Source organism: Phascolarctos cinereus, unplaced genomic scaffold (genome assembly GCF_003287225.1).
Source record: "Phascolarctos cinereus isolate Bilbo 61053 unplaced genomic scaffold, phaCin_HiC Scaffold_3;HRSCAF=262, whole genome shotgun sequence".
NCBI lineage: Eukaryota > Metazoa > Chordata > Mammalia > Diprotodontia > Phascolarctidae > Phascolarctos > Phascolarctos cinereus.
This window is the reverse complement of record NW_027555736.1, coordinates 194,760,706-194,787,669: the sequence shown is the minus strand read 5'-3', so window position 1 is coordinate 194,787,669 and position 26,964 is coordinate 194,760,706. Positions and strand designations below refer to the sequence as shown.

The following is a 26,964-nucleotide window of genomic DNA, read 5'->3' as shown; positions in this document are numbered from 1 at the left end:
CTTAAAGATGGAATACTAGATACATCATGGGGATAATTACGAAAGACTTCATGAATTACTGTGATTTTTGAGTTTTAGAGAAGAGGACTGTGGCTAAGAGCACTCATAAATAAAGGAAAAAATTTAATTTTTCCCAAGTGTTATTTCTCCACCAGCAATCCAGGCTTAGGCAATATTGTGTGTTAATATAGATAATCAAGTAAATAAGATCTTGATTATGATGTGACATCAAGAGAAATATAAAAATAATAAATTGCCAATTCTTCTTTCCCACTAAGGTGTTCAGAATCTTTAACAAAAACAAAACAAAAAACAACACTACGAATACAGATGTGTTTGAATTTCTTCTTTTAATAGTTATTCTTACAGACCAAGGCAAAGTGATTATATTCAAGTGTATCCAGTCGAATGCATATGAAAGTCTAGAGAAATTTCCTTAGTGATGACTTTTCAAAATGCTACATAAGCCTAATATTCAAAACAATTCAACTCACATATAATTAAAATAGAATTTTAGGGAAATTGTAAACTATTGTGACACAAGCCTTAGAATAAATTATCACAGCATGCTAATAACGAGACAAGCAATAATTCTGATATTGTGTCTGACCTTGACAAGAAGCTGGTTTCCCTACCTTTAACTCAGTCTCCATCCATTAAGGGCTAGATTTAATGCTATGCACATGTGTTTGAATTGTTCTCTTGTATTTTTAATCCTGTGCTTCTTAAGGAAACACAAGCTGCAGCTTTTTTTTTTTAAATAGGCAACTGGAGTTAAGTGACTTGCCCAGGGTCACACAATTACTAAGTGTCAAGTGTTTGGTCTGGGTCTGGATTTGAACTCAGGTCCTCCTGACTTCAGGGCCTGGGCTCTATCCACTGCACCACCTAGCTGCCCCAAGCTGCAGCACTTCAGTGCTGGCTGTTAAAAGAATGATAAGAGTTTTAAGGATCATTCAAGCCCACACAAGTAAACAGGATCTGTCCCACTGAAGCTACAAAGAAAATGAAGGTGAAAATTAAATACCACTAAGAACTAACAAAACAATTGATGCAAAGCAACCTAATTAAGCGTCAGAAAAGAAACAAAGTCCTCCCAAAAAGACACACCTTATTACTCAGTTGAAGGACCTGAGATCACTTTTCCACTGCAATGAAGAAAAACTGCCTTTCATGAACAAGACAGTATGAAGAATAGAATAGAAAACTTTGGAAAAGGTAACTTTAACTAATGAAATTTACTTTTAATATTCAAACATATGAAAACCAATGTCAGAAGAATTCCAGATGAGCCTGTGAAATTTGAGCATTTTAATCAGACTGCAAAACATCCACTCAAAAAAAGAGTTTTATTCACATGGATAGAGTAACTAACTCTGAAAAATGAGCTGATACCCTGAAAAGCAGAATTAATTCACAATTACAGAAATTCCACAAAGGAGATGAGACTACACCATGGCTTTGGACCATGTGACTTGGTCACAGAATGTTAAGAAAGTTATCTGAAAGATGTTTCGTTTATCTGGGAATTCACTTAATTTTAACCCCACTGAAAACCTATGATCAAGGAATATGATCAAGGCTATACTTGGAAAAATAAACTTGACAGATATGTATGTTCAACTGCCAATATGATAAAAATGTATCTTCATAAGAATTTAAGAATATCAAAATCTTGCGAACTCAAAACAAGTGACTCCAAAAAAAAGACACTGTTTATTAAAATTTTCTTTTTAAAGATAGGAAAAGTAATCAAGTTAACCATTTAGTTCAATAACTTTATCTTACTCTGTACCTGTTAAATTATACACCAATATGCTCTGAAGAGTCTAAAAGAGAGGACTCGTTGCAAGAAGATAAAGAACTTGGCCTAAAAATCATCAAGCTGTCATAACAGGGTAAGAATACTTACTCCTACTTTTTTGTCCAAAGCTAGGTAAGAAGAAGCAAAGAGAAGGTAAAAAGGAAAACTGGGAGAAGGGTCAAGAAGACAATAGAAAAATCAAATAAATTTAAATTTTATACGTGACTCAGTAACAAACTGTTCTAGTAAACTAGCTTTTAATTAAGTCAAAACCACATTCTTTTGTTTATGTTTAATTTCCATATTTTAACATAGGTGTATATATAGTCAGGTATGTATCAAGTTAAATAGGATTAGAAAGAAATGAAATTATCACTTAACATTTTGAGAACAGATATGTTTCAGCTTAAAATTTCCACATGTAAGCCAAAAGTCAAAGACGATAACTCTCTTAAAGCTTAGCCTCTCCAAACTAATCCTAATTTCATTAAAATAACTAATCATGCAAAACCGCTTAAACACTCATCATGCACAAATTATAAATAAGTGATGTTAGAGCCTGAATACAGCACCAGCCCAGCACTGTTTTAAAATAAAATAAGCATTTTGCTATATGGGTTGAAACTTCTTACAGAATTGTTGAAGTTCTAATTTTTAAGTTTCTTAAATCAACATGCAATAACTGAGGCTAGCACATAGCAACAACTTAAGTCTATAGCAAGGAAAATGCAAAAAAGTCAAATTTCAATAATATTAAGCTTCTAGTACCTATCCTACCCTCTAAAAAAAAATTAACCATTTCCAAAGTGAAATTTCTCTCATTCTTGAAATTACACCTACCATTTCCTAATCTAATTTAAATATTTGTTGAGTCAAATATTTGTTATTGAGAACTGTTGATTGGAAAAGCTGTGTTCCCTTACTTTTCTCACGTAATTTTATTTTTCCTTTTGAAATGGTCAGGAATAACACATTAAGAATAGGAGTCAAAGGACACTAAAAACAGTGCAAAAAAATTTAAGTTTAAAGCTGATTAAGGACAATTTCCCCCTTACTTTATAAACATAGTTAAAATTTTCATGATAAACATCACCAATGATGAACTTATCAGTGACTAACATCAGATCACATTTAGTAGGACTTCACATTAATCCCATAGGTATATAACTGGTAAGCAAGCCCTTAAGGTTTTATATTGGGGATACTACCTATGATAGCTTTTTTTAAAGTCACGCAGAAGCAATGGCAGGAAATATCATTTTGCTCCTGGTATTTCTATATCCCAAAATCTACAGGAAACAAAGGATATTAACAGTTAAGGTTGAAGGGAAAGAGTAGAGGTGAGAAGAGTTATTTAACAGGTTTTCCTTTCTCCTGTTCTTACTGACTGCTAACTTTTTAATTTCATGACCAATCTCATATATTGTTTAAGATTTGGAAAATAACTGTTTCTGCCCTCTATCCCTGTCCAATTGGATATGCTTTCAATGTTTCTCCATTTCACTAACGATATATTAAATTTTGCTCATATGAACTTGAGATGTCATACAACAGACAAAGTTTAAAGTTGGTTGCCCCATTATGAAAAAACAGTAAATGTCACACACACACATAAAAAACAAAAAACAAAAAACAAAAAACAACAAAAAAAATATAACTTGAAAATGTTTTCCTCAATATTAATATGAAAAGTTACATTATAATAGTCAGAATATCTGCACTTACTCTTGACCCCTTTCTTCCCCTTTCGTTCCTTCTTGTACTGTTCCTTCAGTTTACTTATTAGCCCCTGGTCTACATCCCAAACCTCAGCAGTTGGGGACAGGTCATCTTTGTCTACATGCAGCATATTATTAAAAGAAAAAAAATCAGCAGTTGGCAATGCAAGCTGTTGGCAATCAACTGTTATATAGGTTTATGTAATCATCATCAAAATGTACTATTAGATTATACTCAAAATATTTAAAGGTGCAGTCTTTGCCTTGTTATTCACAATTCAAGCATGAAATCCGTATGTTAGTTTTCCAAATTTTAAAATATTTTAACATTTAAAATTTGACTTAATTTTATGAATCAAAATTTGGGAATAGTTATTTTCTGAATACCGCTGCTGTTGAAGCACCAATGAACCAAGACTAGAAATAAAATATAAAGCTACCCAAATTAGATTACTGCATCTTTAGAAAAGTGTTAATAAAAAAATTATTCAGCCAGCATCATAAGCAAATAAATGAATTTCATGCGTACTAACCATGAAAGTGCAAGCTAAGTATATGTCAGTGCCATTTTGTTGATGAAAGTAATCATGCACCCTCTCTCCCTTTTATTCTGCATGCAGAGGCAGCTCTACAAATGAAGTTATCATGGCCAATATAATAAACATACAGTTCCAAAGTAAAGCCTCTTAAATAACATAAAATCATTCACACAAACCCAAAATAGTTCAACATCTCATTACCTTCTTCCATAGGTCTACTACTAAAGTTAGCAAAAAAAACTCTCAAGATTCTACTGTTGAATATTTTTAGATCACAGTTTTTTTGGGGGTGAGACCAGTGAAATATAGGGAGATGTGAAAATAAACACTGATGTGCATTTATTAGAGACGAAAATTTCAGCACCTTTAATTGGCCATCCACAAATCCATATTTTTATTAGCTAAAACTTGTGCCTGGAAAAAAGTTACTGTTAAGTAAATGTGGAAGAAACATTTTAGGGGGAACGAAGTGGTAAGGAAAAGAGTAAGTCTGTTTAAACATAACTAGAATACTGGTGATGTTGGAAGGGCAGGGGGAGGGGGAAAGATTGCTGGTTGATTTTAAACAGCCCAGTTATTACAAGGTTTGACAAAATATCCTGCAATGGAATCACAGTTGTGAGTTTATATCATTATAGCCTGTAGCAAAAAGAGAAAACCAAATTATATCAAAATACATTATAGGACTAAAAAGGTAGATAACTTTTAGGGAACAAGAACTTACTAAATTTTGAAAATTCAAGCAATAATAAAAATAAACAACAAATTTTTTTAAACTGTATTATGAAGGTTTCCCTTCAAAGTTATCAAAAAATTGTAAATTTAAATTTGCTTAGTGATGTTGCATTTTAATTATTCTAGATAAAAAGGACAAAAAAATACTTTGGACAATTAAGATCCATATACAAAACACCCAGTTTCCTTATTTGAGATGCAGCCTTTCAACTGATATTTTTAAAAGACTACTTAGAGTATCTGGTTTGTAGGTAATACAAACCTAAGAATTTGAAAAATAAACTTGAATTGAATCTCAGACCATTTTGAAAGCCATTTTTCTTCTTGTGGACACAGTATCTGAGTAACTATATGTTATATGGGTTACACTGCTGCCTTGAATGTATCCTAAAAAGAGTGAAATTCCCTTATAACATTTGCCAAAGGCATCAAGTATATTAATGTGACTAACCCAAAGTAAAAACTGAATTGACAGGTTATCTCACACGAAGTTTCTTGATAAATACACTACAAAGAATCCAATCAGCTTTAACAAAGCTAAGATTCCTACCTAAAAAAGTCATTTAAGAGCAGTGTGACAGTAGGATAAGCCCAAACAAAGGTTTGGATAATCACATTAAAAAAAAAATCAGCAATAGAAACCAAAGGGCGGTTGTTTCAACAGAAGTGGCATAATATTTATCAGAAATTATATAAGGTAGAAAAAATTAATGAGACATTTGACCAATTAGGATAGATTCTTTGCAGAAAGAAAAAAGCTGTGAGTAGCTCAAACTAAAGCAGCAAAAGGGAGTGAAAAAGCAAAAGGCAATATATAAGAATAAGCTGAAGGGGAAAAATAAACATCATTTGCAAAATAACCTACTTTCTCAAAAATTCAAAGTTAAACTTATTGCAATATAAGGAACATGTTGGTGAATGCATATGTGCACAGACAACATCCTGAAACTTGCCTGGTGAGTAACTGCTGATTGATATTGCTTATAAGAAATAGATAAGAGCACAAAGGAAGAGGCATCATAATCTTCTACACTGTTAATCCTTTTTTAAAAAATCTAGGGGGAAGAAAAAAAATCAAGAAATGAGGTTGTACCACTTCAGGCCATTTTACTTTTTTCTTTTTCTTTTTTTTTTTAAGGCGAACACGATTATGGAATGTACACAAAAGTTACACCCATGAAAATTCAACGCAACTAAACACATGGAATTTTAATAATGGCATTTCTGACTGCCAAAGTAGAGTAAAAGGCAGACTTTTTTAGACATGGCCTAAATCTTTCATTTTTTTTTCTTGAAGCATGAAAAATTTCAAACTATCCTCTATGAAATTTAAATAATATACATCCAGGTATCAATCAGATTTTAGAACAATGTTGTTTCATCAATCAGCTTAAAAGATGTTTTGGTAGGGTGGGGAGGGGGAAAAATAAAGCACTTAAAATTATAGTCCCTATAAAGCAATAATAAAAATCAGGGATGCAACAGCAGGCATTTGCAGGGTTAACATATTTACATGGGAGAAAACTGTATAAAAATTTTAAAGTTAAGTTATGCTACACAGCTGACAGAAGAAAAAAATATAAAATTAAAATATGTAATAAAATAGCTAAATAAGAGAAAACATCTAATCATGTTTTAAAAGGTTCCAAATTGAATTTCATCAAATTTTACAAATGGACTACTAGAGTGCAAAAATAAATAAGCAAATAAAATGAAATTATGCTTAACAATACAAGTAGATGTCTCTATATGGGACAATATAATTAATAAGAAAATATATATAAAGCGCTTTGTAAACCTTTAAGTAATATATAATTGCCAGCTATTGTCATTATCCTTACTATTATTACTAGGACATATCTGATAATATTTACTGCTATACACAACTCAGTAGCTTTACCAGCCAGCACCATCAAAAACTAAAACTGTCTACTTACATATAAACAGACCATTTTATTAAGTCAATTCAACATAAACAGCTATATAAATATTTTCTTGTTAAATGCAAAAAGTAACAAATTAATAGAGCCAAATCAAGTTTATAAATATTTATTAAAAATATTTCTGGACATTTTCTCTTATATGTAATTAATTTGGAAAAAATATAAACAAACTGTATTTACAAAGTATGTTTCCTTGTTTGGTATAGGGACTAAGGAGAACAAAATTTATTCTCAAAATTTTTTCCTCTCCAAAGAACTCAAAGTGCTTTAAAGATACTTTAAAAGTGCTTCCTGAAAGGGAAAAAAATTGAGATGATAATTATGCTTTAAACCATTAACAAAATTAAATTCTCAATTATTGAGAAGTAAACAGAAATAGTTATTGCTTTCCTGTTCTTACGGACTATTACAATCACTCTACTGATTAACTCCTTTGCTGAAAGGTCAATTTGCCTTTTCTCTCACCCAAATATAACAGACTATATCCTACACCACTGACCAAAAGTCATCTGTGTAGAAAGAGTTCAAAAAATGCAACTTTGACTAAAATTGTATTTGGCTAGTTTAAATAATGATGCTATCTATTACTTGGAAAGAGTATGGGCATTCATGGTATCACTTTCTCATGCCTGCTTTTGAGTTGTGCCTCTCTGCTCCTCTCCACCTGCGTAGATAGTTCAAGAATCAACTAGCCATATGGAAAACTACATTAAAGAATAAGAGTGGGGGTAAACTGAAAGACCTCATGGAGGTTCTGTCCACTTATGTGTGAAAGTTTATCTTTATAGCTAATTTATACCATTTGTTTCATTCCATTTGCTCTAAATAATATTGATTTTTCTGTGAGAAATGAAGCCCTTTATATAAATGGTTTACAAACAACCATAAAGGCAACTTTAAAACAAAAAACAAAAAATTGCTCACTCTTGTAATAACAGTTAACATTCATGGACAATGTTTAATGACTTACACATTATAATACTGACCAATAAAGTTTTCCTTTAAAACTCTGTAACCAAATTCTAACTTATTCTGCTATAAAAATAAGATAATGATAGCAGCTCACACTTACATAGTACTTAATGGTTTACAACACGCTTTCCTCACAACAGCCCTGTGAGATAGGTAGTACAAGCATTATCTCAAAATGAGTAAAATTGAGGTTAAGTGACTTGTTCAGAATCACACAGGTATTAAGTGTTGCAGAGTCAGGAGAGCTGGATTCAAATGCTGGTTTATAGTACTCCTTTCCATTATACCATGCTGCTTCTCTATCAAGCCAAAAAATTTTATATAAGCAAATACTTAATATAAACAACAAAAGAGACACCAAATCTAGTGCCTAAAGGGAGTTTATCATATATCCCAAGTAAAATTACAAAGTAGTCAGATCATAATTTTACCATGTAATTTTCATATGCTTAGATAGTCTAACTCCTGACAACTGACATCAGAAGCATGTTAACATTTTTGGCTAAGGTATTAACAGTTAAATATCTTGATAAAAGAATATCATTAATTCTTGACCAACAGAAACTTAAGATTTAGTAATTTCACCTGCTTTCGAATCTGTAAGGACAAACTACACCATATCAATATGAAATATAAAAAGAGTTAAGAATCTGAAGAACATAAATTACTTCCCAAATTGATCCAAATGAGAATGTTTAAAATTGACAATTGTTATAGAATAAAAGATATTGCTGAGAGGAAAGCAATAATTCCTCCAATACTAAAACAAATCTTTCAAGTAAAAAACAAAATCTTTTAAAGCTATACATTAAGTGTTGTTACATCAAGATATATTACCTTGAAATTTTCCAGTACTATCTTTTGCTATCCATTTTAACTCCAACCACACATTCGGATGCATACACTCAATCTCACAAAATTTTTTTCCAATATATACATCTATTGGATTGCTCCCTTCCTTCAAATATTATTTGCTTTTATCTTATCTTCTTACCCCATTCTGTGCCATCCCCTGAACTCCGTGCTTCTCCAGCTCCTTCTCCATCTTCAGCAGTAACTAAAAAATCAAATTCTTTCAGGGCTTCCTCAGTATCTGGGTCATCAGTAAGGTCAGCTGCTAAGCCTTCATTACCAATCTGCAAATGGACCAAGACCCACAAAATTCATGAATTTTTAGAGAGATAGTATATTTTAATATTTTCAAACACTTAGCCTGAAATATATTGTGTTACAGAGTCTACCGCACAGAAAGTTAATGCTTATTGACTGAATGACAATTTTTAGTACTAGTAACATACTACTCAAATTTTCTAAGTGGAGCATAAGCTCCATACTGTAGGGGGGGGGGCGCCATGGCCCACGCTTGCTAAGCAATAAGGTTCAGTGACTTGCCCAGGGTCACACAGCTAGTAAGTGTTGTGTGTCTAAGGCCACATCTGAACTCAGGTCCTCCTGAATCCAGGGCTGGTGTTCTATCCACTGCGCCACCTAGTGCCCCCCAGACTGTATTTTAGAGCGCAGGTTCCTTAGAGCAGTAAAATCCTTTTTACTCTAGGTAACTCAAAAAAATACAACAGATATTAAAATACTTCTTGAGAGTATAGTCTCTCAACCACACTGGTTTTTTCACCCCCACCCTCCCCCTTCTTACAACATGCAAACATAATTCACCTGTGGCCCTTGTAAGATGCCACGAATGCGCACTGCTACCTTTTCTCCATAATTTCATCTTACTCCTAAAGTTGGAGATAGCTCTTTGGTAAAATTCTCAATTTTCTGGACCAATTAAAGGGATCATTAACATAGGCCTCAAAACTTTCTGAATTTGGAAGGGAATTCAAATACGTAGTATCCCAATGTTTTTATTTTTTTACTCATGTGTAAATTATAGCCCAGAGAAGGGGGTAATAGATTTGCTCAAGATATAAAAGAAGAGTATTAGTGCCAGGATATGACTCAGGATTCTCATTCACACAGTCTAGCACTAATAAAAATCTACAGATAATTTGCTAAACTAAGCAAATGCCATTCAAAACTCCTTTTCTAGTGGCAGGTAAACGTAAGAGAAGTAGAACTATCCCTGACAAAGGACATAATATATTCTACTACAGAAAGAAACCCCCTACTACACAATCCAGCTAAGTAGCACAGCAGCTGAGTGGTAAGTACAGCTCCTACTACATGCAAATAAACTTGAAATGAAGGTGACCAAGAGAAGACAATGACAATTTTGGTGACAAAACCAAAAAGGAAAGTGACCTAAAGCTGGATATTTAAAAGCCTCTTATATAATTAGATGATTAAATACATGAATAAAAGCTCTATAAAAATATTTGAAATGCATGAGTATATATGTAGCCTAGTTCGTGAGCATATAAAATTAAGTCTCTACTTTGTGTTTATTCATCCGATGTTTCTCTTTTCCATCTGTGAGATCTTCAATCATATCACTCTCCTCTTCTTCATCACTATCATCTGCATTTTCTAAGAAATTGAATGTTTCAAGAACATCACCAGTGTTCCTAGAAAGAAAAAAAGATAAATTCATTGGTTTTGACTAAATTAAGCACTCTCTATTAATCTACTAATATTAAAGTTCTCTGAAAAAAAAAGGGCAGTGTATCAACATTTTTGTCCATATCCTTGACACAATGTCATGTACCTATTAAATTACTTAATAAATGATCAAATTTAGAAAACACAAACCAACTGTTTTCCTGTCCACAGATTGCTACTTCTGATTATGGCACAATAATGAGTAAGAATTAAAACTAGCATATTAACTTCTAATGAAGACTATCTTGAAGAAATTTAGGACTTGCCTAGCACACAAAGTGCTAATAACTGTTTATAAAAATTATATTTATCATACACTCCTGAATGTAAATCTTAGAAACATGTATCATACCTTTTGATTTCTTGTCCTTTTTGCTTAGATGGAGATTCTCCTCCATTCAGAATCTGTTCTAAATTCTTTGTTTCTACTGAGCCATTTGGTTCCGAACCAGAGAGTCCAAGTAATGATCTCACCCTCTGAGACCGTACATCTAATATTGTATCTGTGTAACCTACTTCCTGAAGATACCTGTTGAGGAAAGACATTCAATCCTGAAAAATGTGAACCAATGACAAGATTAGAACATATAACGAAATATTTAAAAGAGTACTAATTGGCTTGAGGTCTTCACAGTGCCTAATATACCTTCCAGCTCTTCAGTAAATGTTTTCCAAGTGAATAGTAAAATTGTTCCTTCGCATTTTTTATTATCCAATGTTCTCCCAGGGTAAGTTATAAACAAGAGCCCAATAGTGTATGTATACTTGTACACATACACAACATAACACAGAGTTCCATATGGAAGGCTAGGGGGAATCAATCCCCAATTGTTCAAAGGCCCAGAAATAAAAAGCCAGAAATGTTTTGAAGGATGAGTGTATTGGCAGGAATAAACAGTTTATTCGTGGCACGACTAGAATATTTTACCTTGTGATAGAAAAAAAATTCTGTATTGGGTAGTATCTAAAATGGTGATAAAGTAGGAAAAAAGGAAGATTTTCAAAAAATGTGATATCTAACATAAAATGCACAAATAAAATCTCATCACAGAAAATTCTAGTTCAAAGAAATGTGAAAAAGCTCCTTCCTTTAGAGGTAGCTCATAGCCAAGTGATTTGCTGTTGATCTAATTAATTACTCCTTGTTCTGTTCACTGAAATTTGGTTTCTTTTTAGTGCCTTAAAACATCCTTAAAATTTTATGGCTGTCAAACTTAAATCAACATAGTTCCTTCCTTCCCTTCAACCCCACAGGCTAAAATATTAAGCAGCACAGAACTTCTTGCAAATAGGAAAGAAAAAATTTATTTATTTATTTAAAGAAGAAATACATGAAGCTATAACCAAAACAGTATAAAAGTCATGTCACAAAATTGCAGGCTTTAAGCCACCTGAGCTGATGCTAAGAGAGAATGGAAAGGGAAAGGCTAAAGCTTCTTACAAGTCCAAGGACAAGAAATTACCCAATCAAAAGAAACCACCCACCAAGTCCAAAACAATAAGTTGGCAAAATATTTAGAGAATCAGAATGTTAAACAAAAACAAAATATACCAAAGTGTAGGTTTCTATTTCTCATTTTCTGTTTAGTAAGCTTATAAATTTTTGTATAGAGACTCCAATGCCAAATATAGATCGAGATAATTTATCAATTCAGAACCACAAAAGAGAATGTCTACGATCACATAATATCAATAGTTATATTGAATGAGAAGCCTGTATACATAAAAACACAGCCATCTAAAAAATACCTGGACATAGGATAAAATATAAACTTATTGTTAAGTTTCTAATGCCTTTCACAACCTATCTTTCCAGTCTCAAAGGATGTTAATCCTCGAACACATCTCAATTCAATCAAAACTGGATTCTGTTCCCCACACACCACACTCCCATTAAAGGCTGGATATGTCCCAGAACAGGAAGGTACTCCCTTCTCACACCTTCTCTCTTCCTGCAAGATATGCGCACCACTTTCCACATATAATGCCCTTCCTCCCAAATACCATGTAGTCAAGAATTTGTACTTATTCTCTTTATGTTTATTCTGTATATTAAGTAGATGACGCATTTATTATGTGCCTTGTACCACGTCTTTGTTGTCTCCTCTATTAGAATAAGAGCTCTTCTAAAGTAGAGATTGTTTCATTTGCTATATTTATATCCCCAGTGCCTGACCCAGTGCTTAATAAATACTCACTGAGAAGAAATCAAAGCTATCAAGAGTCACATAAAAAATGCTCTAAATCACTATCAACTGGAGAAATGAAAATTAAAACAACAAGATACCATCTCACATCTATCAGATTAGCTAACATAACAGAAAAAGAAAATAACAAATGCTAGAGGGGATGTGGAAAAATTGGGACACTAAAGCACTGTTAATGGAGTTGTGAACTGTTCCAACCATTCCAGAGAACAATTTGGAACTATGCCCAAAGGGCTGTAAAACTGTGCATACCCTTTGATCCAGCAATACCATTATTAGGTCTGTATCCCAAAGAGATGAAAGAGAAAGGGAATGAACCTATATGTACAAAAATATTTATAGCTACTTTTTTTTACGGGGGACAAATAACTGAATGAAGGGATTTCTGTCAACTGGTAAATGGCTGAATCAGTTGTGGTATTTTATAAGCGCGGTGAGTGGGGATGGGGCTGGTTTCAGAAAAACTTGGCAACACCTATATGAACTGATGCAAAATGAAGTGAAAAGAAGTGGGAGATATTGCACACAGCAACAACATTATTGTAACAATGGTCAATTGTGAAAGATTTAGTGACACTGATCAAAAAAATGATTCAAGAAAATTAATTCCAAAGGATCCATGACAAAAAATGCTGTCCACCTGAGAACTGATGAATTCTGAGTGCAGATTAAAGTCTACAGTTTTTTAACCTTATCTTTCTTGTTTCTGTTGGGTGTGTTTTCTTTTGCAACATGGATAATAAGGGAAAACGTTTTGCATGACTTTGCATGTATACTGAGTATATTGCTTGTCTTCTGTAGGGGTGGGGGAGGGGCAGGAGAGAGAGACTTCAGAACTCTAAATTTTAAAAAATTAATGTCAAAAATGTATCTATAACTAGGAAACATTTAGCAAAATAAAGAAATGCTTACCAGTTGATACAACTCACAAAACATTTATCTTCTCAAGCACAGGTAGTCTCTGCCCTTTTTTTTTTTTTGGGTGAGGCTTTGGTGGGGTTAAGTGACTTGCCCAGTGTCACACACAGCTAGTAAGTGTTAACGTATCTGAGACTGGATTTGAACTCAGGTACTCCTGACTCCAGGGCTGGTGCTCTATCCACTGTGCCACCTAGCTGCCCCTAGTCCCTGCTTTTAAGATACAAACTGTTCCAGGAAACAACACTGAACAGCAGATCATAAAATAAACCCAATGGTAGGGAATTACACTGATGAAAAAATGTCTCTCAAACTCTCCCCTGAGCCCACAGTTTATAGTTTTACTCATTAATGAACCTTCTATACTGGTCCTTTTTTGCAAATGGCTACTACCAAAAGGAAGATAAAAAGAACGTAAGGTAAAACTTTATATTTAGCTATTTATGCCTTTCTTGGACTAAGACGTCCTGATTCATGACAGCTGGACTTCTACATTCTCAGTTGGTCAACTTAAACTGGTCACTCAGAACATTTGTTTTTTGTTCCCTCAGTCTACGCCTCTTCCTCCTCAACTTAATTATTAGACTGTACCTCAGAGGCCAGCATCAAGTCATACAGACTACACAGGCAGTCGGAACCAGAGAAGCAGTAAGCTAGGTTTAACAGTAACAGCTGATAGTCATAAATCAATTAAAGGTTTGCAAAGTTCTTTACATTTATGATCCTATTTGATCCTCAAAATAACTATACTAGGCAAGTACTACAGGTATTTATGTCCATTTTACAGATAAGGAAACTGAGGCTCACAGTAGTTAAAGTAAGGTTAAAAGATTTTATACCAACATTCTATAAAAGGCTGGTTATAAAATAAAATAAAATAAAATAAAATAAAATAAAATAAAATAAAATAACATAAAAGGATGATTCTGGTTCTCCAGAAAAGCAGAACAGATTATGCCATCCTGTACCATTTCAAGAACTATTGGTATTTGAACTAAGCTTATTTTATTGAATCTCAGTGCACCTGAAACAGCTTTTAGGCTAATTCATTCCAATAAAGAAAATTCCAATAAAGAACCTATTATATAATTTACTTAGATATGTACTTTGTTCTATGCAAAAAAATTACTCTGAAAAAAATTATATTTAAATTGAGTTTTATAAAGCTCTTTAAAGAATGATTATCTGGGCTTAGATTCTTAAAATATAGCCACTGTTTAGATTCTCAAAATCTAGCCAATAGCTTACTAATGTTTAGACTCCTTCAGAGTCTGCCTAATATGGCAAATGTTCTAATAAACCTTGTCTTTGGTTAACAGAAGGCTTGGGTCGAATTCTTTCAGGCAGGACCTGTGTGTTGTGATTTTGGGGTCCCAGGACCCCTGAACTCCTAAACCTCATCATTTTGGTGGCCCGTACTGGGAAACTGTCTAACCCAAGCTCTTCTCCAGCCAAGAGGGGAAGGTATGTAAGCCTCCCCCACCCTCCTTTCTTGCTCTGCAGTTGGGGTCGCTCTCCAAGCACTAAGGTTTGGAGGTGCTTTTCTGGCAGACAGTTATAAGCCTGTCTCGCACTCTCGCACTCGGCCTGATGCTCTCAGGCTCTCAGTCCACTGGGTCGGTTGAAGGCCATGGACCTGGGTACACCTTCCTCAGCATAGAGGACAAGGATGGATGCCCCATCCGAAACTATATGCTCAATTCTGTTAATTCCCTCAGTGCTAGGGAATTAGGGAAAACTGCAGTTGCTTTTTGGTTCCCTGAGGCTTACTTACGCCCATTCCCTCTGAATCCTCCTTCATGGAGTTTACAGGGAAAGTGAGAACAGCTAAAAATACCTTGGCATACTCTGGGGGTTTTGTGATTGATCATTAAGGAGTTTTGAAACACCTGTAGAATCTGGTCACTCCCTTCCGTTGAGTCAAGAGGGTATCTGTTAACCCCTCTCATAGGAGAAGAGAGTTTCACCTTCTCCCACAGTGGGGGGTGGAGAAGAAGCACTATGGCGTGAGTCCCCCTGGCAATGGCCTTGGGCTGTAGGGCAACCTTTGCCTAGAAGCATCACCCAGGTTCAGCACATCTGCTCAAGGTAATGAAACTAGCCTCCAAACTTGGATAAGCACACTCTTTTAAATTTGTAGTTTTAAGTGTTAACGATGAGATGTTGACTCTCTGTGTTAAATAACTTGGAAATGCATTTGACAAAACTGAAGTCACCTGATTGGTAATGGGTTTGTTTCAAGTTTCAAATTGGTGAACTTTCTGTATCAGTTGTGTCAAGCAACTTTTCATAATTTGGTTACCACTAAAATAATTTAGCTATTTTTGGTTACTGTTTTAATGTGTAAACGAGACAAACGCTTGTTTGGGTTATGTATGGCTTGCTGAGAATTTGCAAGTGCATAGAAATCTCTAATGATTGGCTTTTTACATTAGGACAAATTTAAGTTTGAGATGTAAATCCTCAACAGCTTTTGTAGCTAAGACAATTTGGTTATTGTAGGTTATTGTTTTAATGTGTAAACTTGCCAAAAACTTGTTTGGGTTTTGTCTTGCTGAGAATTTTTCCTAAACTATGTTGTTTGAGGTGAAAACTCACAGGATTTTATTTTTGAGTTGTCTCATGGATCATAATCCATCAATAATCCACCATCTTGAGAAAAATGCCACAAGCTACTCAGAGAATGTGATAGTGGGAAGTCAGCATCCAGAAAAGCTGAGAGGACAATTTCACCCTCAGTCTAAGATGGGATTCTCCTGGCTCAGTTTCCCCATTATACTGCTTTGAAAGGGAATGTCACCCACTTGGCTATTCCCAAATCTGGCTATGAGGTGGATTTAATACTTCATGGTTGGAAAACTGGATTATTTTAATCCAAACAGAGCTAAGGATGTTTTATCCTTTAAAAGTTGGGCCCTAAATCTAGTCCCTGCTTTATATCTGGGCCCTGCAGTCTTTTCTGTCAGATTTGTGTTTTCCAGATTACAGGTTATTCACCTATAGTTGCTAACAGCGAGTGTCAGCCAATGTCCCCCTATTGTTCCCTGGTGCAGCCTGTGCTTGATTCCAGTCAACCTCCTTTTTGAGACCCCCTTAAGGCAGGGACAGCTCTACACCCCTCGCCAGCAGGAAGCAGTTTCAGAAGCCGAGACCTTCGTCTCTTACTAAAAGAATTTGGATCCCATTTGTTTGAGGGGATGATGGGGTTGGGATCTAGACCTCAGAAAGGAAAAACCCTGGACTTTACCACTTGGCCAAATCTCTGGCATTCGCCTGAGGCTATAATCCCATCAACTGGCCTTTCATTGTGGCTACACCCAATCTCCCAATTCTGTTAATCTAGCCTGGCCTTCCTTTGTTTTACCTCCCTATGTATGCCCGCCGCGTCTCCCTACCCCCCAATTTCCCACCCTTAATCCTAGCTAGGCTTCATTCTCCCTTGGCCACGAGGTACAGGTCCCAGGAGTTCTGTTCACCCCAGTTTACTGGCCACTACTAGGTCCCTCCCACAGTCTTTCTGTATATAAGGTCCATCTTGTCTCCATTAAGATGCTTAGATTCTTAAAATCTAGCCACTGCTGAGATTCTTATAATCTAGCCACTGTTTAGATTCTTAAAATCTAGCCAATATCTTACTAACGTTTAGACTCCTTAAGAGTCTGCCTAATACGGCAAATGTTCTAATAAACCTTGTCTTCGGCTGAGGAGAAAAAAAAATGATTATCTGGGGGTCAAATCAGGAGTTAATACCTGGTAGGACAATTCAAAATTTGGCAGTTCAAGTAACAAAGGACAGCTCCAAGCTAACAAATAAGCTTAAGAGTTCCATTTTTTTGGTTTTGTCCCACTATTCCTCTTTCCTTCTTGCCTAGACAACAACTCCTTCTTCTCAATACTTCTTTGCTCCCTTCCTGCTAATCTACCAACTGCAGGTTAAGGAGCTGGATTTAAGGAAGGATCCTTCACAAGGATATATGAATTGCTGCAAATGATTCTTCAATTTTAAAACACCAACAAATTTACAAACTGAAGGGAATGAAGGAGATCATTTCACCATACCCCAACAACCAAACAACAATCTCTTCCCTATACCAAGCTTACTATAGAGGGAATGAGTAAACAAACTCATTATATGCTCATTATCATAAAATCTTATTGGAAATCTAATGAGATTTGTTATACCAGGATTCTAATTTATATAATAAAGTTTAACTTTATATCATTTAAGCATATTACTTTACTCACTGTCTTAATAGCTGTCTGCCTTGTTTCCAGGTCAGCTGACTGTTCTGAGGTACTGTGGGAACCTCTGTGTCTTTGGTTTCTTCTGAAAAGGAAAAGTTTATTACTAATAGCTGTCACTCAAACTACTAAAAATGTTTGCAAAGTTGCTTTTTGCAGTACATAACCAAAACCTTAGGGGAAAAAGGTAAAATTAAAATAAATATTTAGAAGGGAAAAAGAGTCTACAAAAATATTAGAATCTAGTTCCAAAAATACAAATTAATTTAGTTCCTTTGACTCAAGTAGGCTTTTTTGAAGCTTATATACTTTGACGGACACATGATCTCATTAGGTAATTAGAGTTCCCTCTAACTGAGTATCTAACAAACCATCCTCTAAGACTGGTTCACATCCTCCAAGAAATTTCTCCAAGAGGGGAGGGAGGAAAAAGCACCCAATACGCTATAGGCCTTCCTTTTGGTCCTTTGACGTTGCACAGAGCCCAGCAGAACATGGGCTGTGCAATGGTTATTCCTTTCTCTTGAGGTGACTGGGTCACCTCCATTCCTAATTATATATTTCTTTGATTTTATCATTTGTCACTTCTCCTACACAGTTTTATTTATAATACACTGCAGTCTACTCATGCCAACCATATGTCTCTCCATTCCCCTTTGGATGACCTACAAATAATTTTTCAGATATTAGGTATCTGATGATCCCCAGACATACTGATAGACTACTGGTACTAAAAACAAAGGTGTTTTTTTTTTAACAAAGACGTATTTTACTAAAAGTAATGCACAATAAACCAAAAGCAATCCAGTCTTCCTCCTATTCAATTCTGGGCCCAGTTTATTGTACACTACCACTGTCTGGCACATAGGTGCTTAATAAATACTTGTTAATCGTTTGACCTACGATTTTTCTCTCATATACATATATATATATATATATATATATATATATATATATATATATATATATATATATATAATATATATATATAAATATAAAAAAATAAAACAACAGAAAAAGTCTATGGATTGTCCAACCAATTAAATATTACAATATGAACAAGAGGCATTCTTTATCCTACTGGTTTTCCCCACATGGATAATTAAACCAAACTAAACTCAAAAGAGATCTCATTTAAAATGTTTTGCCATGTTCTAGGGCTTGGCATATTCAACAAGTCATCAATCACAATCAGAGCATCTGGAGAACTTCACCATAACAGGGAACCCTTTTGGTATTTGTACATCTTCCATGACACTAGCAAACAACTAGGGAGAACATATATTACGCCTTGCTTATAGTTTATAATCAAAGAGTTAACAAACTTATCTCTGTTGCATTCTTTCAAGTCTATGACTTTAACATACATTCATGGGAGGACGACACCTTCTTGAGTAGCAGAGTGGAACTTTGTTTAGCTATTAACTAGTGCTATAAAGATGTGGCCTGCACATGCAAATAGTTTATTGAAACTAATGATATGGGTCAATTTTCAGAACTTTAGGAAGCCAAGAAAAATTCTCACAAGAAATATCTATAAACACTAAAAGTATATGGTTTCTACCTTCTAGTATAATATATAACTACTGGGGGACTTATCTAATTATTCCTCAGTCTGAAAATTTCCTGGGTTTGTTGAGAATCTTGTGTTTCTATTGAAACTTCTCATGATCACAAGATTTTTAGTTGTTAGGTAGCAAAAAATAAAAATATCAACATACATGTCAGGTACTGAGTCACATTTTCTTCTGATTTTATAAACAACAGAAATTCAATTTTGGGTCTAAAGACAAGCAAGCGTTACCATAAAAAAGGAGGGTTATCACAAACTCTAGCCAACTATAAATCATGTTTACAATGATCTCCATTAAAACAGTGGAGATGGACTGCCAAGGAAAGAAAATTTAGATTAAGATGTAGAAGACCAATGGACCAGAAATTGGAAAATGAGTTCTAATCATACAGTGTAACTATGGGAAAGATATGTCTTATTTTCTGGGCCTCAGTTTGCTCTTCCATAAAACTAGGATGTTGGACTAGATGATCTTTTACATTTGTTTTAATTATCAAAGTCTATAATTGATCTAAGTACACAAAGGCACCTTAGTATTGAAATTTTTTAGACAGGATAGTACAGTTTTTACCCTGTGGAATACTAAAACATTTGTTTTGCAAGATTTTTTCCTGATTTCAGATATCTCCCTTCAGATATCTCCTGTCAACCATTACTTCATTCTTTCTGAATTATGTAAATTTTCCGTATTTCTAGAAATCACATTTGAAGGTTTAAGTACTTGCCCCAACTCCTTTTCCAAACATATTTTTCACCAAACTCAGCTTTAACTTCACATCTTTACCAGTAGGTGGAGCCAGATAGTAGTAAATATTTCAATTATCTCCACTTCTGGGCTATAAGCTAAAACCAAGAACTACAGAAGTAAAAGGAAAATCAACCAAAGGAAGAAAAATACCAAGATAAACATAGCCATATCTTATATGTTATAGAAGAAAATGATACCATGACATAGTATAAAAAGCAAGTGAAAGTGTCAGTTATTTCACTTAGCTTAGTAATGCTGTGTAACTCACTTAACCTTTCTCTGTTTCTTTATCTGTAAAGTAAGGATAACATTTGCCTCTATTTCTTTTGGTTTTTATGAGGATAAAATGACAATGTACATAAAGATCATTCAATTGAGTCTACGTTCCTCATTTGTAAAATGAGGGAAAAAAAGAATCCTCAAGGTTCTGACACAACCAAAAGTCAGTTATCTCAATTATATAACACAGAATTCTGATCACGTTAGAAAATCAAAATGAAATCCAAAGTTTAAAATAAAATAAACAAAAAAGAAATCATATTCAGTGCCTATGCACTGAATATGAATTAAGGCATAAATATTGCAATACAATAATTTGACCCATGAGATTGCATGATCTTCCAAAGGAAAAATGACAGAAAGGAGAACACGTTAACGCAACATGAGAGGTAAGGTGATTCATACAATATTATTAAGATAAGAACAGCTGACACTTGAACCTAATAACTTCAAGTCTACTGCTTTCTATGTTACATGACCCTGCTTCTTTCTATAATATATAGATATGATTCTATCTATCTTGCTTTCTCTCCTACCACACCAGAAACTTGGTGCCAAAATTAAACCACTTCCTCCTAAGCTGAATTGCTGAATTAGTAAATGGGTTACTTAGAGGCAATGAGAAATTTTGGCCTACTGGATATGTTACAATCTCTTCGGATCTTTTAAAGTACCAAATCCAGCCATATTCCCAACCCAGACATCAAATATTCTTAATGTAAACTTGTAAATATGTATAGGGATGGGACAGAATCATGGGTGGTAAAAGAGTAAGTACTCAGAACTCTCTTTTAGTTCTAATTAAAATGTAAAGTTGCTCCACAGTTTGGGATTAGGGTTATTCACAGGAGGAATAAAATGTAATAAGACACCTTTACCCATCTATGTGCTTTTAGACACTTGATGATTTTTCAGTTTCAATACATTCTTTTAAAAAAAAAAGAAGCCTCAATCATTACATTTAACCAATCATATCAAAGCAAAATACAGGCACTAAAATACCTGAGCTATAAATTCAAATTTTTTTTTCCATCATAAAAGGCAGCCAGGGAGTAGGGGTGGGGGGTGTTAATATGTATGAATACATGTGTGTATGTGTATAAACACACACATAAACATACATACATACATACATACATACATACATACATACATACATATGTGTGTATAAATATATTTACCTGATTCAAAGGTTGGCATTTTCAAGTCACCTTGGTTCAATTCTGTGCCATATTTTAATTTGTGGTATTTTGCCCTGAAAAATAAGAATAAACTAGTGAAAACAAAAACTCACCAAAACATTTTAGGCCCTCAAATAAAGAGGTGCTTAAAAAACAATTATTCAGAACCATGAAGCCCTTTAAGATTTACAATGTATTCTCCCAAGAAAGACTTTGTAAAATTAGTTTAACTATTATAATCCCCATTTTACAGATGAGAAAACTGAAGTGATTGTCTTCATCAAGGTCATACAGATAACTGGGATTTGAAAGTAGGTCCTTTAACTCAAAAGTCTAGCATTCTTTCTATTATGCCATCTTATCTCCCCTTCCAAGTTAATTGTCCTAGATTTTAACTGTAATCTTGTTAGGACTGATTTCTTAAACCCTATAAAGTTGAGCATCTAATTTGTTGGCCTTTTTTTCTGACAAAAACCTAAATTAAACTCCTGAAATGCTTATGATAGTTTTCATCTTTTTATACTCACTCTATCTACTGAACCACCAGCTAAGTAGTGCTGCAGTGCATAGTGTGGTGGGCCTGGAGCGAGAAGTCTTGAGCTCAAATCCAGCCTCAGACACTTATTAGCTGTGTGATCCTGGATTAGTCACATAACTGTGTTTGCCTCCTTTTCCTCAGATATAAAATGGAGAGAGTAAAAGCACCCACCCTGCAAAGTTGTCATGAGGATCAAACGAGATAATATTTGTAAAGCAGTGAGCAAACTGCCTGGCACAGCACAGAGTAGATGCCATAAAAATGCTGATTTCCTTCTTCCCTCCCCTTTACAACTTCTACAAGATTTAAACACCCGGCCGCTATAATACACCGTCCTCTAACTATATTGAAGAAAGGACAGCTGCTCATTCCGTATTTTGCAGCTGTATTCCCAGTCAAGAATACTGTTGGCCTAAAAAGCACCCAAAAAACAGGGGTAGGAAGGAGTTGACATCCAAGATAAGGATGGAAATGTTTTAAGAAAGCTGCCTTTGATATACTCAAGTCAGATGGCCTAGATGCACTACACGCTCAGGTAATCAGTGATAATCTGAAATACTGTTAATAATAATAGCAAAGGGTCCACAGAACTTTATCAATTTTCTCCCAAAAAGGGAGAAGAATGAAATACACAAACTATAAGCCAGTAAGTTTTACTTCATTTCCTTGAAAAATTAAAAGGATCTGACACTTACTGGGTGTGTGACCCTGGGCAAGTCACTTAACTTCGACTGCCTCACCAAAAAGCAAGAAAATAAAATAAAATAAAGGGATGTCAGTCAATAAACATTTATTAAGCACCTAGTATACATGCCAGGAACTTTGATGGTTAGTGATTATCTAAAAAATAAGTTAAGATCACAATTTCATCAGGATTATCATGTTCCTGGTTTCAGAAAAACCTGGAAAGACTTATATGAACCGATGCAAAGTGAAGTGAGCAGAACCAGGAGAACCTTATATACGGTAACAAAGATGAAAAGATGAACAAATGTGAAAGACTTGGCTACTTTTATCAACACAATGATCCAAGATAATTCTGAAGGACTCATGATGAAAAATGCCATCCACATTCAGAGAGAACTGATGGAGTTTCAAAGTGGATTGAAGCATACATTTTTTTTCACTTTCCTTTATTTTTCTTTTCTTTTTTTTTTTTAGTCTGCTTTCTTTTACAACATGGCTAACAGAAATATTTTGTATGACTAAACATGTATGATCTACATAAAACTGCTTGTCTTCTCAAGGAAGGGAAAGAGAAGAGAATCTGGAACTCAAAATTGTTTTTTAAAAAATAGTTTTCACATGTAATTGGGAAAAAATTTTTTTTTTAAAGATTATTAGGCTACAACAGAAGTTTATAATCTGGAGACCTTGGACAAATTTCAGAGTGTCTGTGAATTTTAATGGGGGAAGAACTGCATCCTTATCTCAGTTAAGTTTCAATAGTTTTGAGACACTAAGCATTTTATTTTACGCATTTTAAACATTTTTCTAAGAAGAAGTTCAAAGAGTTCCATCACATTATAAAAGGTTAAGATCTTCTGTCCTAGACTATTCCTTTCTTGTGACAAGATTATTAAATTGGTAGCATAGAGAAATGCTATATACATAGTTAGTTACCTACATTTCAGCCAAATGTTTGATAAAATATTTCATACTATTACCCTGGAAAAGATGGAAAGATATCAGCTATACAACAGGGAAATTAAAAGGATTCATCAATGCCTGGGCAAAAAGATTTGCCACTGTAAGTTCAATGTCAAGTTAAGAAGTCTTCAAACGGGAAGCTCCACAGGGTGGTACCTGGTTTAACAATTTTATCAGTGACTTAGAATCCTCATCAAATTTGCAGTTGAAAGGACTAGGAGAGAAAGACATTCAAGATCCAAAGAGATCTTAACAACCTAGATCACTGGACTGAATCAAAAATTAAAGCAAAAATATCACAGAAGCATAGATTCAGGGCAGGAAGGAATTTCAGAGGTCAATGAATGCAGCCCTCTTATTTTACAAAACAAGATGTGAAGAAACTTGCCCAGGATTAAAAAGCTACTAAGTGTCTGAGATAGAATTTAAACCTAATAGTGTGGCATGGCACCCAAAAGAATTAAACGTAAGCTTGGTATGCACTGAGAGAGGCACAGCATCAAACGTCAGCTTAGTAAAGCTAATGATACATTGGAGAGTGCCAAGGAGAGCAACCAGAATGGTGGAGGGTCTACACTGGTTGAAGACATTTGGAATATTAGCGTCAAGAAGAGAAGGGAGATGACAGCTGTTAAAAGGCTTCCATGTGAAAAAAGGATTTGACTTCTGCTGCTGTCCCAAGAAGGCAGAACTAAAAACAAAAGGTGTACAATGGGTGGAGGTACCAAAGATAAAAATCTACACTTGTTATCATAAAAAAAATTTCTTAACCATTAAGAGCTATCCAAAAGTAGGATGGGCTGCCTCAAGATGCAGTAAGTTTCCCCTCATTTGGCTAAATGCCCGCTCATGAAGTACACTGCAGAAGCTATCTTCATATAAGGACTGGAATAGATGGCTACTGCAACACTGCCCTCTTCCAGCTCTGGAATTTTGTGATTCAGTGATATCCCTCTAACTACCATTCAAGTGACAATGAAAACAAATGTGCATGGGACGACTATGTAAAAACTCCTATGGACAATGGAGCAAATAAAAGCCTGATATTTTTAAAGCACCTGTATACTGTAGAACATTTCTACAAAACTATATTATAATGCTATTCAGATGACTGCCATTTTCAAATAACTTCCCCCTGGGACTAACTGTCCCATATATCACTTCGCCAAATACCACAATTTTTCAGAACCAATTCATGATGCTGGATGGGCTATGCTTATATACTACTGGATGTGTGGGTGAGTATATCTGTCTTTCTTTTTTAAAAAAATGCAAATCTAAGATCCCAAATTAATTTTTGTTTCTATTTAGACAATCTAAATATGATTTATATGATTTATTTCTCCCATTCACTTATAAGAGAGAAATACTCCTTTTACAACTGTATTGCAAAGTGCTTTTATAAACACTGCTTACTGGAATAAAGAATAACAAAATCATTCATATTTTAGTTATATGAAAATATGAAACATACATACCTTTCTTGTTTTAACGCATATTCTAACATTTTTATTCTTCTTACTAAGTCTTTCTTCAAGTTTTCTTGACCTTTCCTTTCTCCTTGTAAAAATGCTATTCGAGCCTAGAAAAATAAAAGTAATATTTACTAGGAAGTTTAAAATATTATCTAAATGAAGCATACTAAACTCTCAGCAATTTATAAAACTTAGTTTTTCATAATACAGCTAAAAATTTATCCTCTTGAAATACTTGTATAACTTTAATATTCCTTTTAAATACCTCAAAAACAAAGGATAACATATGTCTTTGAAATTAAGCTATTTGATAGTCTCGTTAATCATCCTCAGTTTGATAACTTTACAGAATCACAAAATCTCAAAGTTGAACGATACTTTAGGGGCCATCTACTACAATCTAGATATACCTCTAAACAGCCCCAATATATTTATCTTCCAGCCCGTGCTTATAGACTTTGGGACTACTTCAGGAAGAAGCCTATTTTATCTTTGTATATCTTTGTTAGGAAGTTTTCCTTGAATGACAATGAAGAGTACATTTCTCTAATTCCCAACCACTGCTTCTGATTCCAAAAGACACCAAAATCGTTTTTTCCCACCACTCGCCCCTAAACAAGGTTTGGGTTCTCCCCCTTACTCAATAAGGAGGTGGTTAAAAAACAACTTAGTACAATCATAACTTCACTACTTCCTTGTCCTCTGAACAACTCCCAACATATTCCTCCTTTGGCCCCTAAATATTTTCAGAGGCTAACATGTCAAGGGTCCCATTTGTCACTGTAACACCTAAACTGTGTTTTCTGTTCCTTTTGCTCAGAATTTCCTACTGTAATTAAAACTATTGTATAAAATGCTAATTTTCTAAATATTGACAGTTGGCCTAGAGTTCAGTCCAGTTTCCCACATGAGAGCCACCAAGAATTTTAAAAAATAAATTAAAAAAAAAATCACTGGCCTGACAAACTATGAAGGACAAGTGAAACCTCTAAGTGTTAAAATGTGTTTTAGTAAAAATAATATAAAACATCCAAGATTAGTCAAAAGGTATAAAGGACAATGCAGTGTGGTATAGTGGAAAGAGCATTAAATTTGGAGTCAGAGAAGAATTTGGACTTTGAGAAGACCTGGGTTCCAATTCTGCCTCCATATAATATGAAGGAAAATCATTCCATCTCTGTGGGCTTCAATTTCCTCATCTGTAAAATGAGGAAGATGGTCTCTATAATTTTTCTGCCAAGCAATATTTTAAAAAGAAGACATAGAAAGAAAATAATCTTAATATTTTGACTTTGAATTTGAGAAGACATCATTTGGAAATAAGGAGGGTTTTGAAAAATTATTTAGAGAAGAACATACTAAAGAGGAACAGCATTACTCACTTTTTCTAAACTATTTTCCAGGGCTAAGCACCATAAATTTTTCCTGTATCACCAAAAACAAGTCCAATGGACCATCTCATCTGGCAAGTCAGGTTTTCCCAATGAATAAAAGCCATCTTATTAAGTTCCATGAAGATACCATGGGATTCAAAGAACAATAAACAAAAAGGCTTTTTAATAATCATACATTGTTCTGAGGTGGCATTCCTGAAAAAAAAATTTACTGACTAATGGCTAATTTTTAACTGTGTTTTGATTTATCTTGTGAAAAAGGTCTTTCCCCCCTTTTTTCCAACTTAAGCCCAACAGGAAAGAGAAAAGTAGAAAAACTAAACTAACTTTGGGCTAAGTCTAGTAATCACAAATAAGATTAATGTGCAATGTAATTAGCAGGAGAATACCATAGATGAATATGTTCTAAACAATCTTACGGATTATAACATTTCTAAATAAGATCTGAAAATACTCAACCAATTACAACAAGCATAAATAATGGGTATTAGA

General features: G+C 34.3%; 1 protein-coding gene across 4 annotated transcripts in view; it reads right to left on the bottom strand.

Moving 5' to 3' along the window:
* Positions 1 to 26,964, bottom strand: part of STRN3 (striatin 3) — a 104,053-nt gene that overhangs the window by 27,507 nt on the left and 49,582 nt on the right. For 2 of the 4 annotated variants that reach the window (XM_021004238.2, XM_021004237.2), the window contains exons 2-7: positions 25,082 to 25,185; positions 21,416 to 21,489; positions 17,638 to 17,719; positions 10,620 to 10,796; positions 10,104 to 10,233; positions 8,706 to 8,847 (exon numbers count right to left, since the gene is read on the bottom strand). In XM_021004238.2, the coding sequence (XP_020859897.2) occupies positions 8,706 to 8,847; positions 10,104 to 10,233; positions 10,620 to 10,796; positions 17,638 to 17,719; positions 21,416 to 21,489; positions 25,082 to 25,185 (709 nt within the window). Of the gene's footprint in view, positions 1 to 3,529; positions 3,641 to 8,705; positions 8,848 to 10,103; positions 10,234 to 10,619; positions 10,797 to 17,637; positions 17,720 to 21,415; positions 21,490 to 25,081; positions 25,186 to 26,964 lie in introns of all 4 variants that reach the window. The other 2 variants (XM_078151401.1, XM_021004236.2) reach the window with 2 other exon arrangements.